This window comes from Equus asinus, chromosome 8 (assembly GCF_041296235.1).
Source record: "Equus asinus isolate D_3611 breed Donkey chromosome 8, EquAss-T2T_v2, whole genome shotgun sequence".
Classification (NCBI taxonomy): domain Eukaryota; kingdom Metazoa; phylum Chordata; class Mammalia; order Perissodactyla; family Equidae; genus Equus; species Equus asinus.
In genome coordinates this window covers 69,638,720-69,662,272 of record NC_091797.1, presented here as the reverse complement: position 1 = coordinate 69,662,272, position 23,553 = coordinate 69,638,720, and the positions used below count along the sequence as shown (strand labels likewise).

At 46.1% G+C, this 23,553-nt stretch overlaps 1 protein-coding gene across 1 annotated transcript; it reads left to right on the top strand.

Annotated features, from left to right (window-relative positions):
• On the top strand, window positions 1-22,263 carry LOC106843869 (putative EP400-like protein). Its single transcript, XM_070515820.1, has 5 exons — window positions 1-174; window positions 3,161-4,488; window positions 15,998-16,206; window positions 17,718-17,833; window positions 18,122-22,263. The coding sequence occupies exon 2, from the start codon at window positions 3,185-3,187 to the stop codon at window positions 4,259-4,261; it is 1,077 nt and encodes a 358-aa protein (XP_070371921.1). The 5' UTR covers window positions 1-174; window positions 3,161-3,184; the 3' UTR covers window positions 4,262-4,488; window positions 15,998-16,206; window positions 17,718-17,833; window positions 18,122-22,263.
• The last annotated feature ends 1,290 nt before the right edge of the window (window positions 22,264-23,553 follow it).

The following is a 23,553-nucleotide window of genomic DNA, read 5'->3' as shown; positions in this document are numbered from 1 at the left end:
CGCCGAGTCCCAGTGCCCGCGCCGCGCCTGCGCAGTGCCCTCGCCAACGACTGTGCCTGCGCACTGAGGGTTGGCCGGCCGGCCGGTTCTGCCTGGTCCTGTGGGCCGGGCCGCCCCCTCGACCGCGAGGGGTTCATCAGGCCCGAGCGCCACCCCGCACGCGCGGGAGCCGCGGTGAGTGACGGCCCCGTGTCCGCGCCGGGGCGGGGGCCGGCCCTCCCGTCGGCCCCCGCGGCCGCCCCGCACTGTGGAGTAGCCCTCTGTGACCCCTGCTCTGGGAACCCCCGCCCACGGCGGAGTCGCCCCCCCTCCTCCGTGACCCCTGCTCCGGGGACCCCCGCCCACGGCGGAGTCGCCCCCCCTCCTCCGTGACCCCTGCTCCGGGGACCCCCGCCCACGACGGAGTCGCCCCCCCTCCTCCGTGACCCCTGCTCCGGGGACCCCCGCCCCGCCCCGGGAGGCCGCTGTCCTTGGTGCTGACCCACGGCCGGTGCGCAGGTGCCCGCGTGGCCGCGGTGGGCCTGCTTCGCCCCCGGAAGGGCGGCCGCCCGGGGCCCGGGCTGCAGGCGAGAACCTGCAAGTGCCTGCTGCCGGCTGCTTGGAGTCTCCAGACGCTGCGGAGAACTTTGATTTGCCAAGTAATGTTTTTGTACTTTGCAATGAGGCATGTTTGTGAGTTAGTTTTAAATACCACAGAATACATCCTCATAAGAAGAATTCAAACAATGTAGAAAACTTGAGAATTCCTTTCTGCCCCGTCCTCCTTAGTCTTCTTTGCCCCCTCGCGCCTGCCCCATTCTCTGCGCTCAGCGGTGTCTCCAGCGTCTGTTCAAGTCGGAGACAGACAGGCAGTGATTGATGGCTGCGCAGCAGTCCGCAGTGAGGACGTACGTACTTACTCCGTCGTCCCCCAGGGATGGGTTCTTTGCATCTTTTAAGAAGTTATTATTTTACCAAGTTCAGAGTGGTGCAAAATTTTGCCTACCTGGCTTTACTTACTAAGCAAAAGCAATTTTTTAAAAAAAACATTTTTTTCCTGAATGTAAAAAAACCCGTATACCAATTATAGAACATTTAGAAAGTGCAAAAAAGTATAAAAAGGGAAAAAAATCGTTATAATCTGCCCAACACAGCAACAACCATCTATCCACATATTTTGAGTCTTTTTATTAAATCTTTAAAAATTACATAATTTTGGGGGCCAGACCCACAGCTGAGTGGTTAAAGTTCTGCACCCTCTGCTTCACCAGGCGGAGTACTCAGGTTTGGATCCTGGGCAGGACCTACTTCACTCACCAGCCTTGCCGTGGAGGCATCCCACATACAAAGCAGAGGAAGATTGGCACAGATGTTAAGTCAGGGCAAATCTTCCTCACCAAAAAAATAAAATAAAAAAGATTTACATAATTTAGTATCTTGAATTTTTCCATTTGAAATCTAACACAAACATTTTACCTCTTTTGTTGTTGTTGAGGAAGATTGGCCCTGAGCTAACATCTTCCTCTATTTTGTATGTGAGTTGCTGCCACAGCGTGATTACTGACGAGTGGTGTAGGTCCACCCCCAGGATCTGAACCATTGAACCCGGGCCGCTGAAGCAGAGCATGCTGAACTTAACCACTACACCATGGGGCCGGCCCCACATTTTACTTCTCTTTTTTTTTTTTCAATTTTATTTTTTTCCTTTTTCTCCCCAAAGCCCCTCGGTACATAGTTATATATTCTTCATTGTGGTTCCTTCTAGTTGTGGCATGTGGGATGCTGCCTCACCGTGGTTTGATGAGCAGTGCCGTGTCCACGCCCAGGATTTGAACCAATGAAACACTGGGCCGCCTGCAGTGGAGCGCGCGAACTTAACCACTCAGCCACCGGGCCAGCCCCCACATTTTACTTCTTAAACACTCTTTATAGTAATTTCCTTGAGTGCAAACTATATCATCCCAGGACTGACGCACTGTTCCCTTCTATTTGGTGTTGAATTTACATCCAATTTTCATATAAAACACTGTCATGAGCATCTCTGAGCATCAAACTTTGGCAAAGGCAGCTACAGTAGTTGGTGGTGTTATGGCAACTTTTAAATGTTTCCCCTGAATTTATTTGATGTATTATGAGATCTGAGCTGTCTTATAAAATGCATTTGTCTATAATACCTGTACTTTATTAAGAGATATTTGGTAGTGGGGAAACTTCTGTGTTCTGGGCTTTAGTTCCAAGTCACGACCGTGCAGGAGCTGGAGGTTGACCCACAGGAGCTTCAGGTCCCTCTGCACCGTGTGTCTGGTCTGTCTCTGGAACAACTACTTCAGAAGCTCTCTGTCTGCTTCCATTCACTGCGTTCCACCAAGAGCTAGCCACCAAGTGGTAATCACTGAGTCCCTCTAGGATTTCGTTTCCAGGGTAGATGCCAAAAACTGTCAGCAGATGTTCAGCCTTCATGCAGGCGCAAATCCAGGGCTCTGCTGCTCCAGCACTGAGATTGGTTGACAATATCCAAATCCAGGCTCAGGGCAAGGCCGAGTCTCGGTAGGACTTATCCAGGTGCCAGCCTCAGTGGCGGGCGCGTGGCCTTGCAGCTGGAGCACCTGGACCTGAAGATGGCTGCTGTCTCTCAGCTCAGGCAAGTGTTCCCCTCTCGTGGCCTCAGTTCCCTCTGTGTTAAGTGGGATGATGGTGGAATTGGCCTCGTGGCTTTCTCATGAGCAGTCAGTGAGCTGAGGGGTGGAAAGCCTTTAGACCTGCCCGGAGCACAGAGGCCTGGCCTCAGCAAGTGCGACCCGCTGCCCTTCATCTCCTCGTGCTCCTTCTTGTCCCTGTCCTTGGACCATCAGCTCAGAAGCCACCAGCCAGTAGAACTGAGTTAAGTAGACTCTTTAGTTCATGAAAAATTTGATGTCAAAACGTATTACTGAACATCTCCTGCTAAGCAGTTATTTTAATCTGAAATTGCTCCACTGTAAAGAATTTTTCTACCTGATCAGTTTGTGCCTAATTGTTAATAACCATGGCAGCTGGCTTGCCTAGTCGTAAAGCGGGTAATTAGGGTATGCTTTGTGGTGGGATAGTCAGACTTTCTAAATGCCTGTGAGCAGCAGTTAGAAAGACGAATAGAAATAAAATTTGCCTCACTGAATTTTATCTTGTCTGCATTTTTTTTTAGGAATTATTTCATAAAGAAGCAGCAATGCACCATGGCAGCGGCCCTCAGAATGTCCAGCACCAGCTGCAGAGGTCCAGGGTCTTCGCCAGCAGCGAAGGAGAGGAACAGCAGGCCCATCCAAATCCACCCCAGTCCCCCGCCACACCCTTCGCACCATCGGCGAGCCCGTCTGCACCCCAGTCACCCGGTTACCAAGTGCAGCAGCTGGTGAACAGGAGTCCGGTGGCTGGGCAGAACGTGAGCATCGCCCTTCAGAATGTTGGACCGGTGGTGGGAGGAAGCCCACAGATCACGCTCGCCCCTCCGCCGCTCCCCAGCCCCACCTCTCCAGGTTTTCAGTTCAGTGCCCAGCAGAGGCGGTTTGAGCATGGATCTCCGTCGTACATGCAGGTTACCTCGCCACTGTCCCAACAGGTGCAGACTCAGAGCCCCACCCAGCCCAGCCCTGGGCCGGGGCCGGGCCTGCAGAGCGTGCGGGCGGGCGCCCCTGGCCCCGGCCTGGGCCTTTGCAGCAGCAGCCCCACCGGGGGCTTTGTGGACGCCAGTGTGCTGGTGAGGCAGATCAGCTTGAGCCCGTCCAGTGGCGGGCACTTTGTGTTTCAGGAGGGCCCGGGCCTCGCCCAGATGGCTCAGGGAGCCCAGGTGCAGCTGCAGCATGCAGGGACTCCCATCTCAGTCAGAGAACGGAGACTCTCGCAGCCCCATGCGCAATCTGGGGGGACCGTCCACCACCTGGGACCCCAGAGCCCTGCGGCCTCGGGTGGGGCCGGCCTGCAGCCCCTGGCCAGCCCCAGCCACATCACCACGGCCAGCTTGCCACCCCAGATCAGCAGCATCATCCAGGGGCAGCTGATCCAGCAGCAGCAGGTGCTGCAGGGGCCGCCGCTGACCAGACCTCTGCTTCCCGGGGTCGGAGTCGGGGTTGGGGGGACTTCAGCATTTGGGATGACGTCCCCACCTCCCCCCACCAGCCCTTCCAGGACCACAGTGCCGCTGGGCCTCTCCAGCCTTTCTCTCACGCCTGCGGGGAGTGCGGGGGTGAGAAAGGCTCCCAAGAAGTTGGAGGAGATCCCCCGGCCTCCCAGGAGCTGGCTGAGATGAGGAAGCAGTGCCTGGACTACCACTACAGAGAGATGGAGGCGCTGAAGGAGGCCTTCAAGGAGTATTTGATCGAACTGTTTTTCTTGCAACACCTTCAAGGGAACATGATGGATTTCTTAGCTTTTAAGAAGAAACATTATGCCCCGTTACAAGCTTATCTTAGGCAGAACGATTTGGACCCTGAGGAAGAGGAGGAGGAGCAGCAGTCTGAAGTTATTAGTGATGAGGTAAAAATTCTCGTGTTTAATTACTCGTCATGGAAATGGATGTCATGGCTTCTGCCACCACAAGTGAAATTCAGAGTAGCATCATCTTAAAGCGAGTGTTCTTGGTGTCTTTTACACCAAGTCGTTGTTGTAGTGACTGGATAGCTGTCTTAGAGATGTGCAGAGGCCCCCCTGTTTATGGAGGGTAGTTCAGGGGCCCTGCACGTAGCTGAGTCCGCTAGCACTTGCGTGCCGGCCACTCGCCTTTCCCTCTAACTGTCCCTCCAGTTCTTCCCATCGTTGGCCCAGGCTGCGCTGCTCGGAGTGGTGGCGCCCACAGGCCCCTGTGCAGTGCCAGCCGGCAGGCCTGGCCAGGATCGGAAGCTGAGAATCCTGAACACGCACACGTTGGTGTTAGAGTCTCTAAGTTACAGGTCTAACTTAGACTCAAAATGTGTGAGGCACAACTGATGGAATTTAAGGGGGAAATTCTGAAACCCACAATTATAATGATGAGATTTTAGGATATCACAGAAAATAATAAATCTAGGAAATAAAATAATTATAAGGATATAGAACATGTGAACAACACAAATTAACAACATAAATTATCCTGTTTGACTATGTGTATGTGTACATATTTAGATATAAATGTGTGTCTGTGTGTAAAAACTTCCACTCAACAAAGTGAAATAATTCTTTTAAAAGATACGTGGACATTTTTTGTGAACTGACCGCAAAGGAGGCCTCAATAGAATTTTCAAGAGCCCCATTTGGACCGTCCTCTGTGTACAGTGAACAAAATTAGAAATCAATTATCTAGAAAATGTATTATGTTTGGAAACTAAGGAACTTCTAAGGAATTCTTGGGTGGAAGAGAACATCCTAAAGGAAATCATAGAATATTCTGAACTAAATGACAACTGGAGTGCTGTGTCCTCCAGACCTTGTGGGAGAAGGTGAAGCTCCGCTTAGAAAGTCGATTATGTGAGAAGCAAGAAGCGTGGAAGATAAGCATTCTGAAAGCTTTGCTGGTCAGACTAATGTTGGGTTAATTCTTCTGTTAACGTCACTTTGGAAGAATAGAAACAAGTTCTTATAGAATCTGACTAGCATCTCAGGAGTCCATATTTGACCGTCATTTCACAAGAGAATGTTGGGCTCTGCTCACATTTCCTGAGATCCAGACTTCTCAGTGCATATTGCCTCCACGTCGTGTTGTTCCCCTTCCAAGTGCCTGTGTGTTTTAAGTCCGCCCCACTGGCGCCAGCTCTCTTAGCCGACTTCGTCCAGCCGTAAGATATTCGGGGGCTGGCAAGTATCGATTTCAACCAAATTATTTAAGTGGAATTAAGTAACTCTGCCCCGGGGTTATTTACTTGGAGAGTTGGTACAAGTCAAAACACGCTTTTCAAACCTTTGAGCAGTTATGTTTATATATTTTTTAAAAACTTTAAAAATCATTAAATCAAGTTTTCAGGAGTGCTTTAGAAGTCAGTCTGTAAACCTGTATTGAGGTATTAATGCTTTATTTTCTTCAGTATGTTTTTCTAATTTTGCTTCTCAATATAGTGGGATTTCCCCTTGACACCTTTGAGTGATATATTTGTTGTCAGTGTATCAGAAACTGTGAGTATCAAGAGAATGGTTCAGGGGCTGGCCCCGTGGCCGAGTGGTTGAGTTTGCGCACTCCGCTGCAGGTGGCCCAGTGTTTCATTGGTTCGAATCCTGGGTGTGGACATGGCACTGCTCATCAAACCACGCTGAGGCAGCGTCCCACATGCCACAACTAGAAGGACCCACAACGAAGAATACACAACTATGTACCAGGGAGCTTTGGGGAGAAAAAGGAAAAGAATAAAAATCTTAAAAAAAAAAAAGAGAGAATGGTTCATCTCTGTCCCTTTTAACCTTTTCAGTAAGGTAAACTACTCCGTAACATTCCGTTTCAGTGTTTTAAAGTTGTGTGAGAAGACGTGTGAGAGGCTTCTCACCTTCCAAGAAGGAGCAAACTCGACTAACAGTTTATCTCCTTCAACTTCGGGTGACTTGGCCTCCAAATAAACTTCGGGCAGAGGCCTCAGCACGTCCCCTCAGCGTGGACACTAGTCAGAGGACCTCAGAGCTCAGTCTCCTCTTCCCCATCGTGGCATCGCTGGCCACGCCCCAGTGCGCTGAAATGCCTGACACTCCCACTTCCGCAGTATGGTTCTTCTGTGTAAGGTTAAAGGCTTCACTGCCTCCTAACGGAACTAGATTTCCTACTAAGGCCAAGACGTTTAGCCAAGGTCAGCTGTTTTAGGTATTTTGATTAGCAATAGCATTGCAGGTTCCTGGAAGAACGGGAAATGTTTGTACATTTCATTCAAGCTCGCTTGATTACAGAGTTAACTTGATTTTTTTAAAAATTTAATTGTGGTAAAATATACAGAACATAAAATTTACCATCTTATTTGACTTTTTAAAAGTCTTAATTTTTTCCAGGGTACTGAGAAATATTAAGGTTCAGTTTTTATTATGTATGATCACAATCTGACTTGTAGATGTGTTTAGCTGGATGGACCAGTTTCTTTTCTTGTGTCTCCCCTTGTGAGCTTTGAGTCAATTTAATTTAAGGATCTGTTCATTCGAATGCTCTGGACAAGGAGCAGATATTCCTCTTGAAAGACTCTCATTTGCTTAACTCTAAGAAGTGCGTTATCATGGAAATGTAGGTTAGCTTGTCCTTCTGTTCTGCTTTATCAGATCAAAATGTGTTTTTAAGAGATTGTACATTTTCTTTCTTTCTTTTCTTCTTTTTTTTTCTTTGCTCAGAAAAATTCACCCTGAGCTAACATCTGTTGCCAGTCTTCCTCTTTTTTTTGCTTGAGGAAGATGAACCCTGAGCTAACATCTGTGCCAATCTTCCTCTTTTTTTTAATGCTTGAGGAAGATTTGCCCTGACCTAACATCTCTGCCAATCTTCTTCTACTTTGTATGTGGGATGCCTCCACAGCGTGGCTGACGAGTGGTTAGGTCCATGCCTGGGATCTGAACCTGTGAACCCAGGCCGCCAAAGCAGAGCACGCTGAACTGATGAACTCCTACACCACAGGGCTGGCCCCTAGATTTTCAGAGCATGTGTGTGTCATTTGCCTTCTCTCCTCCCCCACATGTGTCCTCCCCAGTGGCCTGCAGTACTGGCGTCCCCTCCCTGCTGGGCTCAGGCCTGTGACTGTCCACTGGAGACATTTGTCCCACCTAACTTGTTACCTGCCGACAATTAAATGTGTCTTATTGAAATGGACTTAAACTGGAGTGAAAACAAAGCTTTTCAGTGCTGAGGTCCTAGTTTTATTCTAACGGTGCCGAGTAACCATGTGTTCAACTGTGTTCACCTAGAATCACATGGTGGCAACCCAGTTATGTCCCCTCGCAGTGAGGTCCCACCGTCTGAGTGTGAGATGCTGATATTGATCACTTTGAAACGTTTAAAAATGATTTCCCCTTTTGCCTCCTTTCCCTTCAAATATTTTCTCTCAGGTAAAGGTTGTGACGGGAAAGGATGGGCAGACTGGTACTCCTGTTGCTATAGCAACCCAGCTTCCTCCAAATGTTTCTGCTGCTTTTTCATCCCAGCAGCAACCATTTCAGGTACTTTTCGATGGTTCTAAAATGTTGTTTCATCCCAGATTTTCCTCACTCGGATTTGGGGATTTGGTGTTCTCTGGCAGAATCCAGATATTTTCTAAGAGCTTGTCCTTTGTAGTTGAAAGTACATATTGAGAAGACTTCATGAAGTCTCAAAGTTTTAATGCATGAATTATGTTATTTTTTCCTACTGTTGTTGAAATTAGGAAGTATTTGTCTCTGGTTTATTGGCTAACATCTATCAACTTTTCAGCTGGAATGTTTTTCAGTTTTATTTGCTTTTCTGATACATTTGCTTTTTTATGCTTTTTGTATGATTGTGGCCTCTTTGTGATAGATTTTTCTCCTCTCTCTTCTCCCTTTCTTTGTCTGCTTTTTAAAAAAGAATAAAACTTTCTAAATTATTTCCTTGCTAGGGTGAGTTTATTTTGTTCTTTAGACATATTTTAGGGGATGAGTAGCAAAGAACAATGATTCTAGATTTCAGAATACAAGGAAGTACCTGAAAACCCCAGCTGTTACTATGTTCCTGTAAACTGAGAAGAAAGTACACAGAACATAAAAGGTACCATCTTAGCCATTTTTAAGCATGCGGTTCAGTGGCATTAAGTACGTTCACGTTGTTGAGCAACCATCACCACCATGCATCTCCAGAACTTTCCCAAACTGAAACTGTCTCCATTAAACAACAGCTCCCGATATCCCCCTCCCAGCCCCTGGCACCTGCCATTCGACTTTCCACCTCTGTGAATTTGACTCCTCTAGGTCCCCACGTAAGTGGGTTCATACAGTGTCAGGATTTTTTTTTTTTGGTGAGAAAGATTGGCCCTGAGCTAACATCTGTGGCTGATCTTCCTCTATTGTGTTTTTTTGTGTGTGGGATGCCGCCCCCACGTGGCTTGATGACTGGTGTGCAGGCCCGTGCCCAGGATCCAAAATGGTGACCCCTGGGCCACCAAAGTGGAGTGTGTGAACTTAATCAGCACACCACTGGGCCAGCCCGTCCTTTTAAAAAATGAATTTGTTCATTAGTTAATTAATTTATTACTATTTTGTGTGTGTGAGGAAGATTGTCCCTGAGCTAACATCTGTGCCCGTCTTTCTCTATTTTATATGTGGGATGCCACCACAGCGTGGCTTGATGAGCAATGTGTAGGTCTACGCCCAGGGTCCAAGCTGTGAACCCCGGGCGGCCAAAGCAGAGTGCACAAACCGAAGTACTACACCACTGGGCCGGCCCCCACTCTGTTCTAAGGCCTGGAATCATATTCCACTGTGTGGATAGAGCACGCTTTGCTTATCCGTTTGGCCGTTGTGGACGTTTGGGCTGCTTCCACATTTCGGCTCTTGGGAATCACACTGCTGTGAACATGGGTGTGCAAGTATCTCTTCCAGACCCTGCTTCCAGTTCTTTTGGGTTTATCCCCAGAGGTGGAACTGCTGGATCCAACAACCCTCTGTTTAGTATCTTGACTAGTTGCCATAATGTCTTCTGTAGCGGCTGTACCATTTTATATTCCCACCAGCAGTGTACAAGGGTTCCAATTTCTTCACATCTTCACCAACATTTTCTTTTCTTTTTTTTAATTATCATAGCGACCATCCTAATGGGTGTGCTGTATACTTTTATAGAAAAATATGCACTGAATATATATGTACACACAGCTGAAGACGTTCACAGTTTTAATATTCAATCAACTAGCACCATTGATGGTACAGAATTGACTAGTGAGGGAGGGAGCATTTACGACACAGCTTTACTTCAAAGTGACAGGTGTGGCCTTGGCAGCACATGTAAAGTCCAGAGGAAGGGTCCTCCTGGAGGAGGCGGAAGGACAGGGGCCTCTCGTGAGCAGAGGTGGGGCCGTCTTGGGGGAAAGCCGCGCTCCATTTGTGCCCTGGGGGGTGCTGGGACCACACACGGACCACAGGCTGCTCAGCTCCCTTCTCACACCCGTGTTCTTAACAACTGAAACTGAGTTCAGTGTGAGTCTCAAACCCAGTGGCCGTGGGGAATGTGAATTTTCTTTAATTTTTGTAAATTGATTATTGTCTGTGGAAGCATTTAGGAAGCCCTGGTTTTCACCTTAATAAATATTTTGTCACCTCCTCTTTAGTGATCTGCATTGTAGCAGATACAAAAGAAATAGCATTCCGAAGTTTCTGCCCTTGAGTCTTCTTGGAACATGAGTTAGAAAATATTAGAAGGAGCACAGGACGGCGCAGAGTAAAGCGTGAAAGTGCTTTCAGCCAAGTGCCCAAGTGTGCGGGATACTCACTAGGCGCTTCCGTTGGCAGGAGTGAGACCTGCAACTCGTGTTTGTGATGGTCTCTCATCTCTCTCTTCCCGCCCTTTCCAGCCCTCCCTCATTCTGTTAGCCAGCCTCTCCGCCCCTTCCCTGCTCCTTTTCTTGTCATTCTTTTTTTTTTTTTAAAGATTTTATTTTTTTCCTTTTTCTCCCCAAAGCCCCCGGTACATAGTTGTATATTCTTCGTTGTGGGTCCTTCTAGTTGTGGTACGTGGGACGCTGCCTCAGCGTGGTTTGATGAGCAGTGCCATGTCCGCGCCCAGGATTCGAACCAACGAAACACTGGGCCGCCTGCAGCGGAGCGCGCGAACTTAACCACTTGGCCACGGGGCCAGCCCCTCTTGTCATTCTTTATTTCTGCTCAGTGCCTGGCCCCGCTGCATGCATTGTCATGTTTAGGCCTGGGAGCAGGGGTGAGACAGGAGGGGGCACAGAGGCTTCAGGCGCTTGGGATGGTCTTCTGGTGCTTGGCCGGAAGAGACAGTGTTAGTTTTACCTTTGAGGTTTATTTCTTCAATACCACCCTACCCAAAGAATAAGTACTAATTGTCGAGTTGAATCTGGTTGGTTAGAAAAAGGTTGATCACTAACTTGGAGTACTTATTCAGTGTGCTTTAGGTGGGAAGCAGCTAGATGATTGGGGTATAGGTAATAAAGATTAACTCAGTCTTTAAGGGAAACTCTATAAAAATGCAGCAGGCACAGACACAATGTTAAAATGAATGGGCAACCCCAGGTGTCGCATGGAAATACAGGGCCCTGAGGCAGTTTCACAAGTTCAAAGACAGAGTGGAGTCACCTAGTAGGTTTAATCAGAAAATAAAAATTAGGTGGTTAGAATATTTGAATTTTTAAAATAATGTTAAAAATTAAGATTGTCTTGGGGCCGACCCCTTGGCCTAGTGGTTAAGTATGTTGGCCTGGGTTCAGTTCCTGGGCACGGACCTACACCACTTGTAGGCAGCCATGCTGTGGTGGCAACCCACATACAAAATAGAGGAGGATTGACACACATGTTGACTCAGGACAAATCTTCCTCAGGCAAAAAGATGAAGATTGGCAAAAGATGTTAGCTTGGGATGAATCCTCCTAAGCAAAAAAAAAAAAGGAAGATTGACTTTGTGATCCCCTTACTGAACAAATCAAAAGCTGAATACAGAGTTTTAAGTGATTTATCCAAGGACAGATGGATAGTTGGAGGAAAAGCCAGGATTTAAAACTAAATATCACCCTAGTCAAGGTGTGACCCTAAATATAACCTCAACAGGGTGTGACCCTAAATATCGCCCAGTCAGGGTATAAATCTAAATAGCATTTCAGTCAAGGTGTGAACCTAAAAAGCACCTCAGTCAGAGTGTGACCTAAATATCACTCCAGTCAGGAACTGAACCTAAATATCATGCCAGTGAGGATGTGACCCTAAATATCACCCCAGTCAGGATCTAAACCTAAATATCACTCAGTCAGTATCTGGTTCTAAATATCACCTGCTTTAAGGTGTGAACCTAAGAATCACGTTAGTCAGGGTATGAACCTAAACATCATTCCAGTCAGGGTAGATCTCTAAATATCACCTAGTCAGTGTGTGACCCTAAGTATCACCCCAGTGAGAATGTGACCCTATGTTTCACCCCAGTTAGGGTGTGAACCACTGTAAACCTAGATATCATCCCAGGCAGGGAGTCACCCTAAATATCACCTTGGTCAGACCGTTAACCCTAAATATCACTTCAGTCAGGGTATGACCCTAAATATCACCCCGATTAGGATGTGGACCTAAATATCACTCCCCTTAGATTCTAAACCTAAATATTGCCTCAGCCAGGATCTGACTCTAAATATCACTTTGGTCAAGGTTTGACTCTAAAAATCACCTCAGTCAGGATATGACCTAAATATGACTCCAGTCAAGGTGGGACTCTAAATATCACCTAGTCAGGGGGTGACCCTAAATAATACCCCTAGTAGGGTGTTAATCTAAATATCTCTCCAGTCAAGATCTGAACCTAAATATGACTCTTGTCAGGATGTGAACCTAAAATTACCTCAGTCAGGCTGTTAACCCTAAAAATCACCTCCGTCAGCACGTGAACCTAAATATCCCATCAGAGTGTGACCCTAAATATCACCCCAGTTATTTTGGAACCTAAATATCACTCTATTCAAGGTGGGACTCTAAATATCATCTAGTCGGGGTGTGACCCTAAGTATCACCCCTCTCAAGATGTGACCATGAAAAGACCTCCATTCAGAGTGCACCCCTAAATCTTTCCACAGTTAGGGTGTGAACCTAAATATCACTTCCATTAGATTCTAAACAAAAATATTGCCTAGTTAGGATCTGACTCTGAATATCACCTCAATCAAAATGTGAATCTAAAAATCACCTCAGTCAGGTTGTGAACCTAACTATCCCTCCAGTCAGAATGTGAACCTGAATATCACTCCAAAGTGGGACTCGAAATATCACCTACTCAGAGTGTGACACTAAATATAATCATAGTCAGGGTGTGATCCTAAATGTCACCCCAGTCAGGATGTTGACCCTAAAAATCACTGCTGTCAGGGTGTGATTCTAAATAAGATCCCAGTCACACTGTGACCTTGAATATCACCTCAGTTAGGATAGAACCTAAGTATTGCTCCCATCAGATTCTAAACCTAAATATGCCTCAGTCAGGATATGATCCTAAATACCACCTCAGTCAAGGTGTGAACCTAAAAATCACCTCAATCATGGTGTGACTCTAAATTTCACTCTGGTTAGGGTGTCCAGCACCCTAACCTAAAGATCACTCCAGGCAGGTAGTGGCCCAAAATGTCACGCAAGTTCAGGTATAAACCTAAAAATCACCTCAGTCAGAATCAGACCCTGAATATCACATCAGTCAGGCTGTCAGCCCTAAAAATCACTTCAGTCAAGGTGTGACCCTAAATATTACCACAGTCAGCATGTGACCTTAAATATCACTCCTAGCAGACTATAAACCTAAATATCACCTTGTCGTGATCTGACCCTAACTATCACTTTGATCTAGGTGTGAACCTAAAAGTCACCCCAATCACAGTGTGAACCTAAACATTAAACAGTGTGAACATAAATCTCCTAAATGTCACTCCAGTCAGAATGTGACCCTAAATATCACCCCAGTTAGGGAGTGAATCTAAATATCACCCCTAGCAGATTCTGAGCCTAAATATCGCCTCAGTCAGGATCTGACCCTAAATTCACCCCAGTCAGGATATTGATCCTAAAAGTCACTCCAGTCAGGGTGTGACCCTGATGCCACCCAGCTAGGGTGTGGATCTAAATATCACTTCCATCAGACTCAGAACCTAAATATCGGTAGTCAGGATCTGACCCTAAAATTCACATCGGTCAAAGTGTGAACCTAAAAATCACCTCAGTCGGGGTAGGAAGCACGATATCACTCTAGTCAGAATGTGAACCTGAATAGCACCTCAGTCAGGATCTGACCCTATCACTCTAGTCAAGGTGTGACCCTAAACATCACCTCAGTCAGGGTGTGACCCTGAATAACACCTACCATCCAGTTTTCTGGTGTGTATAATAGCCTGATTTTCCTTTGTCAGCTAAGGGAGCTGGCTGTGTAAATATGTTTGTGTGTTTTCAAGGAATTCTATGCTAAACAAAGTTTAAATCTTACTGGACTATCTGGATAAATTTATGTGCCCTTTTATATATTTTTAAAATTTGGAAATGTCTGCACACAACTTTTATAATATTCTAAACGAATCTAAAAGAAAAGATTTTATAATACTTCTGAAGAAACGTTGCAGCGCCACTATTACATATGTGGCTATAACTTTATATTTATTAGCTCGGTGGGATACTGTGAACAGAAGTTTCTTTCATTAGCATTTCAATCTAAGAAAAAATATATTTGGTAGAATAATCTGAGATCTTACATTCTAAGAAGCTTTGTGTATTTCTTGAAGGTGTTGAAGTATAACCTTGTCCTACATTTACAATGATATTGTAGATGTGATCTCTTTTATCATTTTTTGTATAGATATAAAATGTGTGTAATATGTTAATCGTTACCAAAAGTTTTGCATGCTTTAAATGTTTTATTTTCCAATATTTGAGGTTTTCTAGACATCTTTAATTATGACCAAGACATACTTTGTATGATTTAGATTTTTAAAAATTGGCTTAAGTTTATTTTATGGCGTGCACTGCGGTCTGTCTTAGTGAGTGTCCGACGTGTCCTTCAGACGCCTGTGTGTTCTGCTGTTGTTGGGTGGGGCATTCTTTAAACACCAAGCAGGCCTAGTGGGCGATCGTGCTGTGGGGTCCTGTGTGTTGTCCGATTCTCTCTCCGCCTCTTCTGTTGAGCAGTGAGAGGAACGTGGTCGTCTCCAGCTACAGTCGCGGACTTGTCTGTCTCTCCTTTCAGGTCTCTTGGTTTTTGCTTGATGTGTGTTATCGCTCTGTTATTCAGTCCATACACCTTCAGGACTGTTACGTCTTCTTGTGAGCTGACCCTTTGATTATTATGCTTAATGTTGAGGATAAAACTCACTGTTTTCCTTTACTCTCACACTTCACTTCTGGCCACAAAATATGTGGCGTTTTCTCACACTGATTAGTTCTCTGACACCAGCTAGGTGTCCTACAATTCAATTCAATTTCACACTATCTGCCTGGAGGCATTGTCAGACCCCATGGTTTAAGGGCTCAGTCCCACAAGACTGCCACATTTCAGACGCCAATCGCAAGTCTCAGGTTGTCCCCAGTACTTCTGACCGATGAGCTCTAAATGGGGGTCCCCGTTTTAGCTGTGTGCACACGGCGCTGCCCAGCTCCACGCCTAGGGTTCCCCCCCTTGGGGCAAAGCCATGAGAGAAAGTGGGAAAGAAAACCTGGAAACTCACCTTGACGTGGTTTGCTTCTCTAAGTTTTAAATCTCCACAATCCTCTTGCTTTTGTTTACTTTTCAGAGTGTTTGCTTTTTCTGGTTTAACCAAAGTTTTTAGTTGTAATTGGTGGGAAAGGTAGGCTATAATGGGCTAGTTCCATCTTGGCCCTATTTTGTGTTGAATATTAGAGTACATCTGATTTTACTGTAATTCTAAGAATAGTTGGAAAGAATTGGAAATGGATTCTATTCTGAAGTCAAGACAGGTTAAAAATAATTGTATTTAGTTATCAATACTAGACAGCAGGTTTTGACAGAACGTGTACTGGGTCAGGAGTCAGGATAGCTAAATATTTTCTGAAACTTTTTACTAATTAGTGATGAGATACTGGATAAGTTACAGCTTTTCTCTGTGCTGCTGTTTTCTTCTCTGTAAGAAAGAGACAATAGTAACTTCCTCCGTTAAGTTGTAATCCCGTGAGGGTGGAACATCAGTGTGGCAGTGTCACCAGAGGTGCACCGAGAGGCGTGGACCCCGGTTCTTTGCAGGCGGCGCTGACAGACTACAGCAGAGCCGCAAGGGGGAATCTCAGGGTGACAGCTTTAGGGAAGTGAAAGGCCACTCACGGGTTCTTGCTCAGTCTCCTAGTCTAAACAAGTGATGCAAGGATTGGACCGTAATCTGATCTGTGACTCCATCTGGTGCAGATGGTCCTGCTCCTGCCTTTCAGGAAAACCAGATCCATCAGCAAATAGCAGAGTCGAGGAAAACAGGCCTGTGGTCAGTGAGGCGGCTGCCAAAACTGCAGGAGGCGCCGCGCCCCAGATCGCACTGGGACCGTCTGCTGGGGGAAGTGCAGTGGATGGCCACCGACTTCGCCCAGGAGAGGAGGTGGAAGGTGGCCGCTGCCAAGAAGGTAGGTTTGAACAGTAAACTTCGTGGAAATTCTAGTATTTAAGAGAACTCAAGAAGTCATTGTATTAGGTAATAGATTTCTAAATTAAATATTGCTTATTTAATGTTGATTTTTTTCATTACTAACTCTAAGACTTTCCCTGACTCTATAGTTTATACCCTTTCATTTACTTTATAGCATTCATTGGGTGCCTGCGTGGCGTGAGGCTGTGTCTAGAGGTGTTAAGGAGCGGACCAACGCAGGGGAGCCCTGTCCTTGCCTCTCACAGTGTCTCTCGGAAGACAGGGTGTCTGTAAACAGGTGACCAGAACACACGCTGGACACAGACAGAGGCCACAGAAGGGGTAGAAATAGAGAGTGTGGGAGACCAGAGGAGCAAAGATCGCCTCTGCCTGCGAGGCTACAAGGATGACTTTTGACCAGGGGTTTAAAGAACTTCTGGGACGAGAAATAGCAGAACATTCCATATGATATAAAGGAAGACTTGTTTCCCCAAAGCCCACAGAGTGTGTTTGGGGAATATAAAGGGACTCATTTTGGCAGGGTCACGGGGCACGTGCAGGTGAGGCTAGACAGACGGACCGGGTCAGGACGTGGGGGACCTGGGATGGCCGGGACAGGAATGCAGATTGTGTGTGGTATCTCCCGGGGGCCCTTGAGCACAGGCAGACCAGAAGGTGACAGTGCAGGGCGAGAGCTTCGTGAGGAGCTGGGCTGAAGTGCGCCAAGACCGGAGTGTCAGAGACGGGCCTTCCAGGAAGCCCCAGTGACGGTGAGCGGCGGCACGGCTGCAGGAGTGGGGCGCTCCTCAGAGACAGTGGGACTGGAGGGTGGGCCTTTGGGGATGGTTTCCTTGGGGTAGGTTGAGTAAGAGGGGCTCAGTGCTATGTAGTCGTAGCTTGAAAGGCTGACAGCTTCTTTATCTGACGAGCGCATTGCCAGCAGGTAGGGAATGACCGGGAGGTCGCCATAAATGCAGGTGGACTTGGGAAGCAGGCGGGGCTGGGGAGAGACTGAGAACCGCCCCCCCCCACCAGGGTGTGTCTGGTGAGGCCCAGGAGTAGATGCGACCCACAACCGAGAGAGGAAGGGACTCGGGCCTTCACCAGCGGGAGAAGCCTTCCCAGCGTGTCTTCTCTTACGGCCTGACAGCTCGTCGAGCTTTTCTACTCGTGGACTCTTTCATACCAACGGGCGTTTCAGCTGATCTGACTTGAGAAGGATTAATCTTTGAATGATTGTTGAGTAGAAGGCTCTGTGACGATGGTAGTTCATACTTCATCTTGACTTTGTTGGTCATTAACATAAAAGTCTTCGGCTGATAATAAAGGGATATTTTTTTCTAGGAGAATATCCACCTCACTTTTTAATATTGATTATCATTAGAATTGTCCATGAGCAGTAGAAGAAATGAATACTAAAATTGGAAAGAGTGGACTCTCTTTGGAATTCTGCCTCCTAAATATGTGTATCTAGTAAAAAAGAAGTCTCCATATTCCCTGTGTGTTTAGAGACCCTCACTGTTGATGTGATGATAATTTCCGATGGTCAGGACTGTGGCTCAGTACCGTGAAGAGAGGAGGCGCCATGAAGTGAGAGCCGAGAAGGAAGAACAGAACAAGTTGAGGTGAGCTGCTGCCTCGATTGCCAGAGAAATGGAATATTTCTGGTCTAATATTGAACAGGTAAACACTGTTTTCCTCTGCCGTTTTTCTCTCAAATTTTAACTTGGAAACTAATGATTTTATGTTTTAATTCATGGTTTTCTTCTTTTAGGTAGTATAAATTAAACTGCAAATTGAATTTCAAGAGAAACAAAAAAAGGCACTATTTGAATAAACATCCAAAAAGAGGTAACTGATTGAGATATTGTGTACTTATTCAGAAAAGCATTCTGTGGTTTTTATGTTATCAGTGGCAACACACTTTCAAGGTGAGCTGTTAGAATCCGTCTGCATGCCTGGGCTGCGGCTCATGAGATGGAAGCCTTGTCAACATTATGAGCTATACTTTGTAGAAGAGGACTCCAGGGTGTTTGAAGGGAGCGCTCAACTTGAAAACGGGAGTGTTGTGGTAAGTGTTTTAATTATGATGTTACAGTTGTAGTCTCTGCTTTCAGTGACAGAGGTTTCAAAGCAATATCATCCTTTGTGGGACAACCCCAATCACTTAGTCCTCTGGTCTGCCCTCCAGAGGGCATATCCAGCTATGATCTCTGGAACCACCTGGAAAGAGTCGATTTTAAAAATAGATTTTCCTAGGATTACTTAAAATCAAAACACCCTGTGTGGCCATACTCTTGGTTTGTCCATCCTAGAATTTGTGCCAGCCAGTGACGATGAGGTGTGTAGCCTGTGGCAGGTCTGATCAGTGTAAGGGCATCATGTTGGTTCACACCATATCTACAATTCAAAAATCCCCAAAGCTCTAAAAACGGAACTATTTTCCCCAGTGCAGCATGGACTCCCGCAGCAAAACCTGGCCGAGACGGGCTGGTTCACTCATCCTGCTCAGTGTGTGTTTGGGTATTGGCTGGAGGTGCTTCCAGGCTCCGCTGGGGGTCTTATGAATATTTTAACCATGATGATTTTATTACCTTACTAAAATCTGAAATAGAATTCCAAACCCTATGTGACCCTGAGGATTTTGGATAAGGGATTGTGTACCTACACTATAAATAAGCCATGTTGTTTACGTTTATTGGTATCTGAACAGTGGCTTATCAAATGTGGGCGTGTCCTCTAGCTGTGACTGGGGATGAGAAACCTCCTGCGGGGGCTTTCCTGGGGGCTCCACGTTGAGGAGCGGGTGAAGATTCTTTTTTCTCATATAATATTTTTGAATTGGTTTTGGATAAGTAGTGCACTCACGTGGTTCTCTTCCTTCTATATGCCCTCCCCAGGCCACTGCTGCCACTCGTTTCTCATGTGTCTTCCAGGAGTATTAGCAAGTTTAGTGGACTTGATGTTTTCTTCATTTACGGGAAAAGTTAGGTGCTGTAATGGGTTTTCCGAATTTGAAAATGTATATTCTTTTTACCTGTCAAGAGTATTTCATGCTTTCTTCTTAGTGATAATACTTGGTTTCCCATTTTGAACTAAGACTTCCCTTCAGGAAAGCAGAGGAAAGCGAGCACACCTGTCAGGGACGCAGGGGGGCGGTCGTGTTCAGAGATGTCTGCTCTCAGAGATGTTTGTTTTGTTTGTTCAGCTGTCGAGTGTCCAGTGCATTCTTCCCAGAATCCTTAAGTAAAGAGAAGGAATGTCTAAGGTTCAGTTCAAGTGTTAAGTATCATATGTTAAGTGGCAGTGAACGAAAAAAATGTTATTTTTTTCTTGCCAATTAGTGGGTAAAATTTTCAGACAAAATATGATATTATGTGAAATATAATTTTAGTTAAAATGCAGTAATCTTACTGTTTGGAAGTAGACTATATTCTGTTCATCAAAGCAGTATGATGATTAATCTCATGTCAGAAAATAAAAATTAGGACGTCCCTTTTCTTTTTTTCTAGTTGCGTCTCGCGTGCCTGGTATTGGATTGGTTACCATCTTGCTTCATGGCACCCTCTCACCTTGGTCTGTGCCAGGCCCTCTTTCCTTCATCTCTTTGTTTCTGTGACGTAATTGTCTCCTGTGAATCCACCAGCGAGCATGACGACAGGAGCCAGGACCCACGCGGCGCGGGCCTCTGTCTTCCTGCCCCACTGCCCTCCTGAGGCAGCCACCTTCTGGGTCTCGGCACCCTCTTCCCCGGCGCCTTTCTCTCCTGCAGTTTCATGAGAGCCTCTTGTTTTTCCAAAGAGTGTCTGTATGTTTTCTAGCTGCCTTTGTGGGATACTTTCTCCTTTGCTCGCTGACTGGCCATGACTCCTCCAAAGAGTGTCCAGGTTCTGTGTGTGGAGGGGTCAGCTCCTGGGGTTGCCGTCTCTCCTTGTGCCAGTTCCACGTCGCCATGACATTTAGCCTCATGAGAAGTCTCGGTATCCATGAGGGCAGGCCCCTCCGTGCTGTTCTTCCTCAGAGGGCTTGGCCCTTGGTGCTTGACCCTTTATTCTTATATGTATGTATTTTACAATCCGTTCCTGCATGAAATTCCATGAAAACTCCTGGTGGGATTTTGATGGAAATTGCAATGAACTCTTGGATAGGTTTGGGGAGAATTGACAGCTTCATCATAAAAATGTTTCTGTTTCTGACCGTGGTGTGGCTAAACATTTATTTACATCTTTTTAACGTCTCTTGATAACTTTTTAAAATTTTACCCATGGAAGTTTGGCACATCTTTTGTTAGGGCTATTCCCTAGAGACTTCATATTCTTTGATGCTATTGCAAATGATGTGTTGTTGTTGTTTTTTTTTAAATAAAGTCAGATTTATTGAGGTACAATTTACAAACAGTAAAGTGCACCCAATTTAGTGTACGGTGCTGTGAGTTTTGACCATACATACCACCATATCGCCATCACCACGTCCAGGGAGGAGCAGGTCCACCACCCTACAGCTCCCTCAGTACTCTGTCGGCAGCCTCCTCGCTCCCACAGCCTCTGGCGGCCCTGGGCACTTTCTGGGCTTTGTGTTTGTCCTCACAGGATGACACGTCGATGGGATGGTGGCCGGGGGCCTGGCTTCGCTCGTCCAGCTCAGTGTATTTGGGACTCGTCCCCGTTGCAGTGTTCGTCTCTTCTTCTTGATCAGTGGCGTTCCACCGCGCAGACGCCTCAGAGTCTGTTTATCGCTCACCAGTTGAAGGACAGCGGTTGTTTGCGGATCCTGATGTTTTTGATGTTTGTAGATCCTTATTCACAGGGCATTTACCATGAATGGATGTTTTTGGTCAGATGCTTTTTCTGCATCTGTTGAGAGGATCGCCTGGTTTTTCAACTTTAGTTTGTTGATAAGATGAATTACACTGATACTTAGATTATATTAATATCTCGAATTTTAAGTGTCGATTGTTACAGATATGCTTGTGCTTTCTCTCCTATTTTTCCCCGAAGTATTTAATCGCTCTCAATTCTTATACTTAGAGAATCTCCTGGATTTGCTCCTCCAGTTATGTTAGTGTATCCTCCAGAAATTCTTTCCATTCTGCGTCTCTTTGTGGCAGACGTCCTGAAGAATGGTGTGCAGGCCTCTGGCATTGCCCTGACTTTGCTCCCAGAGCATGTGCACTTGTGTCTGAGGCCCCGGCCAGCGGCCTGCAGCGAGGAGCCCAGCCTTCATTGTTCCAGGGCCACGTCGAGGAGGAGCAGGCGGGGCTTCCTCTCCTTCCACGGTCGTGCCGGCTGCCCTTCCCCAGCTGCAGCCACGACATTTATCCCCTCCCCGCCCCGGCCCCACACAGCCCCATCCCAAGGCTCCTCGTTGTTTTCCCCTGTTGTTCCTCAGTCTTGTGATTTCTTAAATTTCTTGTCTAGTCTCTAGGGTCGATGTGTTAAACAGAGGTGACCTCTCAGGAGCCCTTCTTCATATTAAATAACCAACATGTAAGTTGTGTAGCTGCTTAGTAAATACATTACTAAGTAAAAATTTAGTAAATAGTTTGTCGAGTGTTTACCTAAAATGAAAATGGAATCGTTTCTTTTCATTATGTGTATTGGCTCACATGCTCAGTTTGGAGAAAAATCCTAGATTATTTTTGGATTTCTATTACTGATAGTTGTATCTGGGGCTTCAAAGAAGGAAGCAAACTGCGGGGCTGGCACAGTTGGAAATTACAACTCTTCTTCTTGAGCAGCTGGGGTGAAATCACCATTCCAGGACATTGATCTGCAGTGATGTGCAGGAGCAGGCCGAGGGTGGAGAGCCTGCGGGGCGTCGACCGCTGTCCCGCAGACGGAGTGGGTGTGATGACGCTGCGATGAGGACGGAGGGTCAGCGCTGAATGGCCTTCCCGAGGAGAGACCGAGCGATCTGGTGGAATATCGCTGACGGTGACCGGGGTGCAGAGATGCTTTTCAGAATCTTCGTTTCCTGTTAAATTGCATTGATAACTTGTTGTTTCTTGATGTAGGTGAGAGAAAGTGCTTCTAGTTCATTAAAAAATCTTTTTTTTAAAACAAAAAATGAAATAATTTTGTTTTCTGAAAAATAACTTGTTTCAATTAGTTCATTTTAATGCATTTGAAATCTGCTTCCAAGGAGCAGGTGTCAATCTTTCCTGATAACAACCGTTTCAAATTCTTGCCCAGACTTTCAACCTTAGGATAGAAGCATATAATCTGAAAATATGACTTTCTTTTTAAAGTAAAGAATAACCACCTGAAAGCAGTGCTTCCGGGAATGTGTTGCGTGTGGACCTCCAGCCCCGTGGAGCTCTCTTTGTCCTCCCCGTGGAGTGTCCTCCTCGATCCTGCTTCTGACTCTCAGAACACCCTATGTGAGGATTATTAAGAAAAATCGCTGTTAAGCGGGGGTTTAATTGTGTCTGTTAGACATGATTTTGATTTCAGTGGAAGATGAAGAGGAAACAATTGAAGAAGCAGAAATGGAAGAAGGAACAGAAATGATCAGGCGAGCTGTTCCCCTGGGCGCGGGAAGGTCAGTGGTCTCTCGTCTGACTTTTCGTTTTCATTTCGTGTCGAGTCTGTCGGAGCCCTGCTCCCCGTCATGAAGCGAGGTTCTCTCCTGACGAAGCCTCCGTCACAGAGACGGCAGGTTCAGAGTGTCGGAGAAAAGTGCAGTGAAATGGGTAACATGTCACAGCACCTAACCAATAGTTTTAGTTTGAAATTTTGTTACTGGTTCTTTTAAATAGAAGACACAAAATTCTTAGAATTAGCCTGAGACGTGGCCTGGTGCTTGGAATTTCAGTAATTACTTGAAGAACTGGATTGAGTTAAACTGAACCTACCATGAAAATTGAAGATGGCCTTCTTTAAATAAAGCCATGTTAGAAGGAATCCGAAATGCTCCACCATATTCCTGGGAATAGGAAAAACATCATCTATTTAATTACTATTAATCGTAACTACAAGCTCTGGGAGGTTGTTAACAAAATACTTCTTTTATGTTTGTACTGAGAAATTTACTTATGCATTATTAACTTATTGACAAATGTTTTTTGAGAGGCTGCTACCAGAGATCCAAATTCTTATCAGTTTCCCACTGTATTTCTCTCTTTATTCCCACAGGCATAGCAAACTCAAAATCCTGCTTTGCTCCCCAGCTTGGGGAATGCTACAACCCTCATTCATTCATTCATCTGTTCATACATTCAGCATAAAATGTTCCCTGAGTGCTCACCGGGTGTCCGGTCTGATGACCGCAGCGTATACAGCACTGCATAGAAGAGACTCGCCTCACCTGGTAGGGTCCAGGAGGCGTTAAACACAGTACATGAACG

Excerpts from the sequence above, each read along its gene's own strand:
- LOC106843869 (XM_070515820.1), top strand. The coding sequence starts at position 3,185 with ATGCACCATGGCAGCGGCCCTCAGAATGTCCAGCACCAGCTGCAGAGG.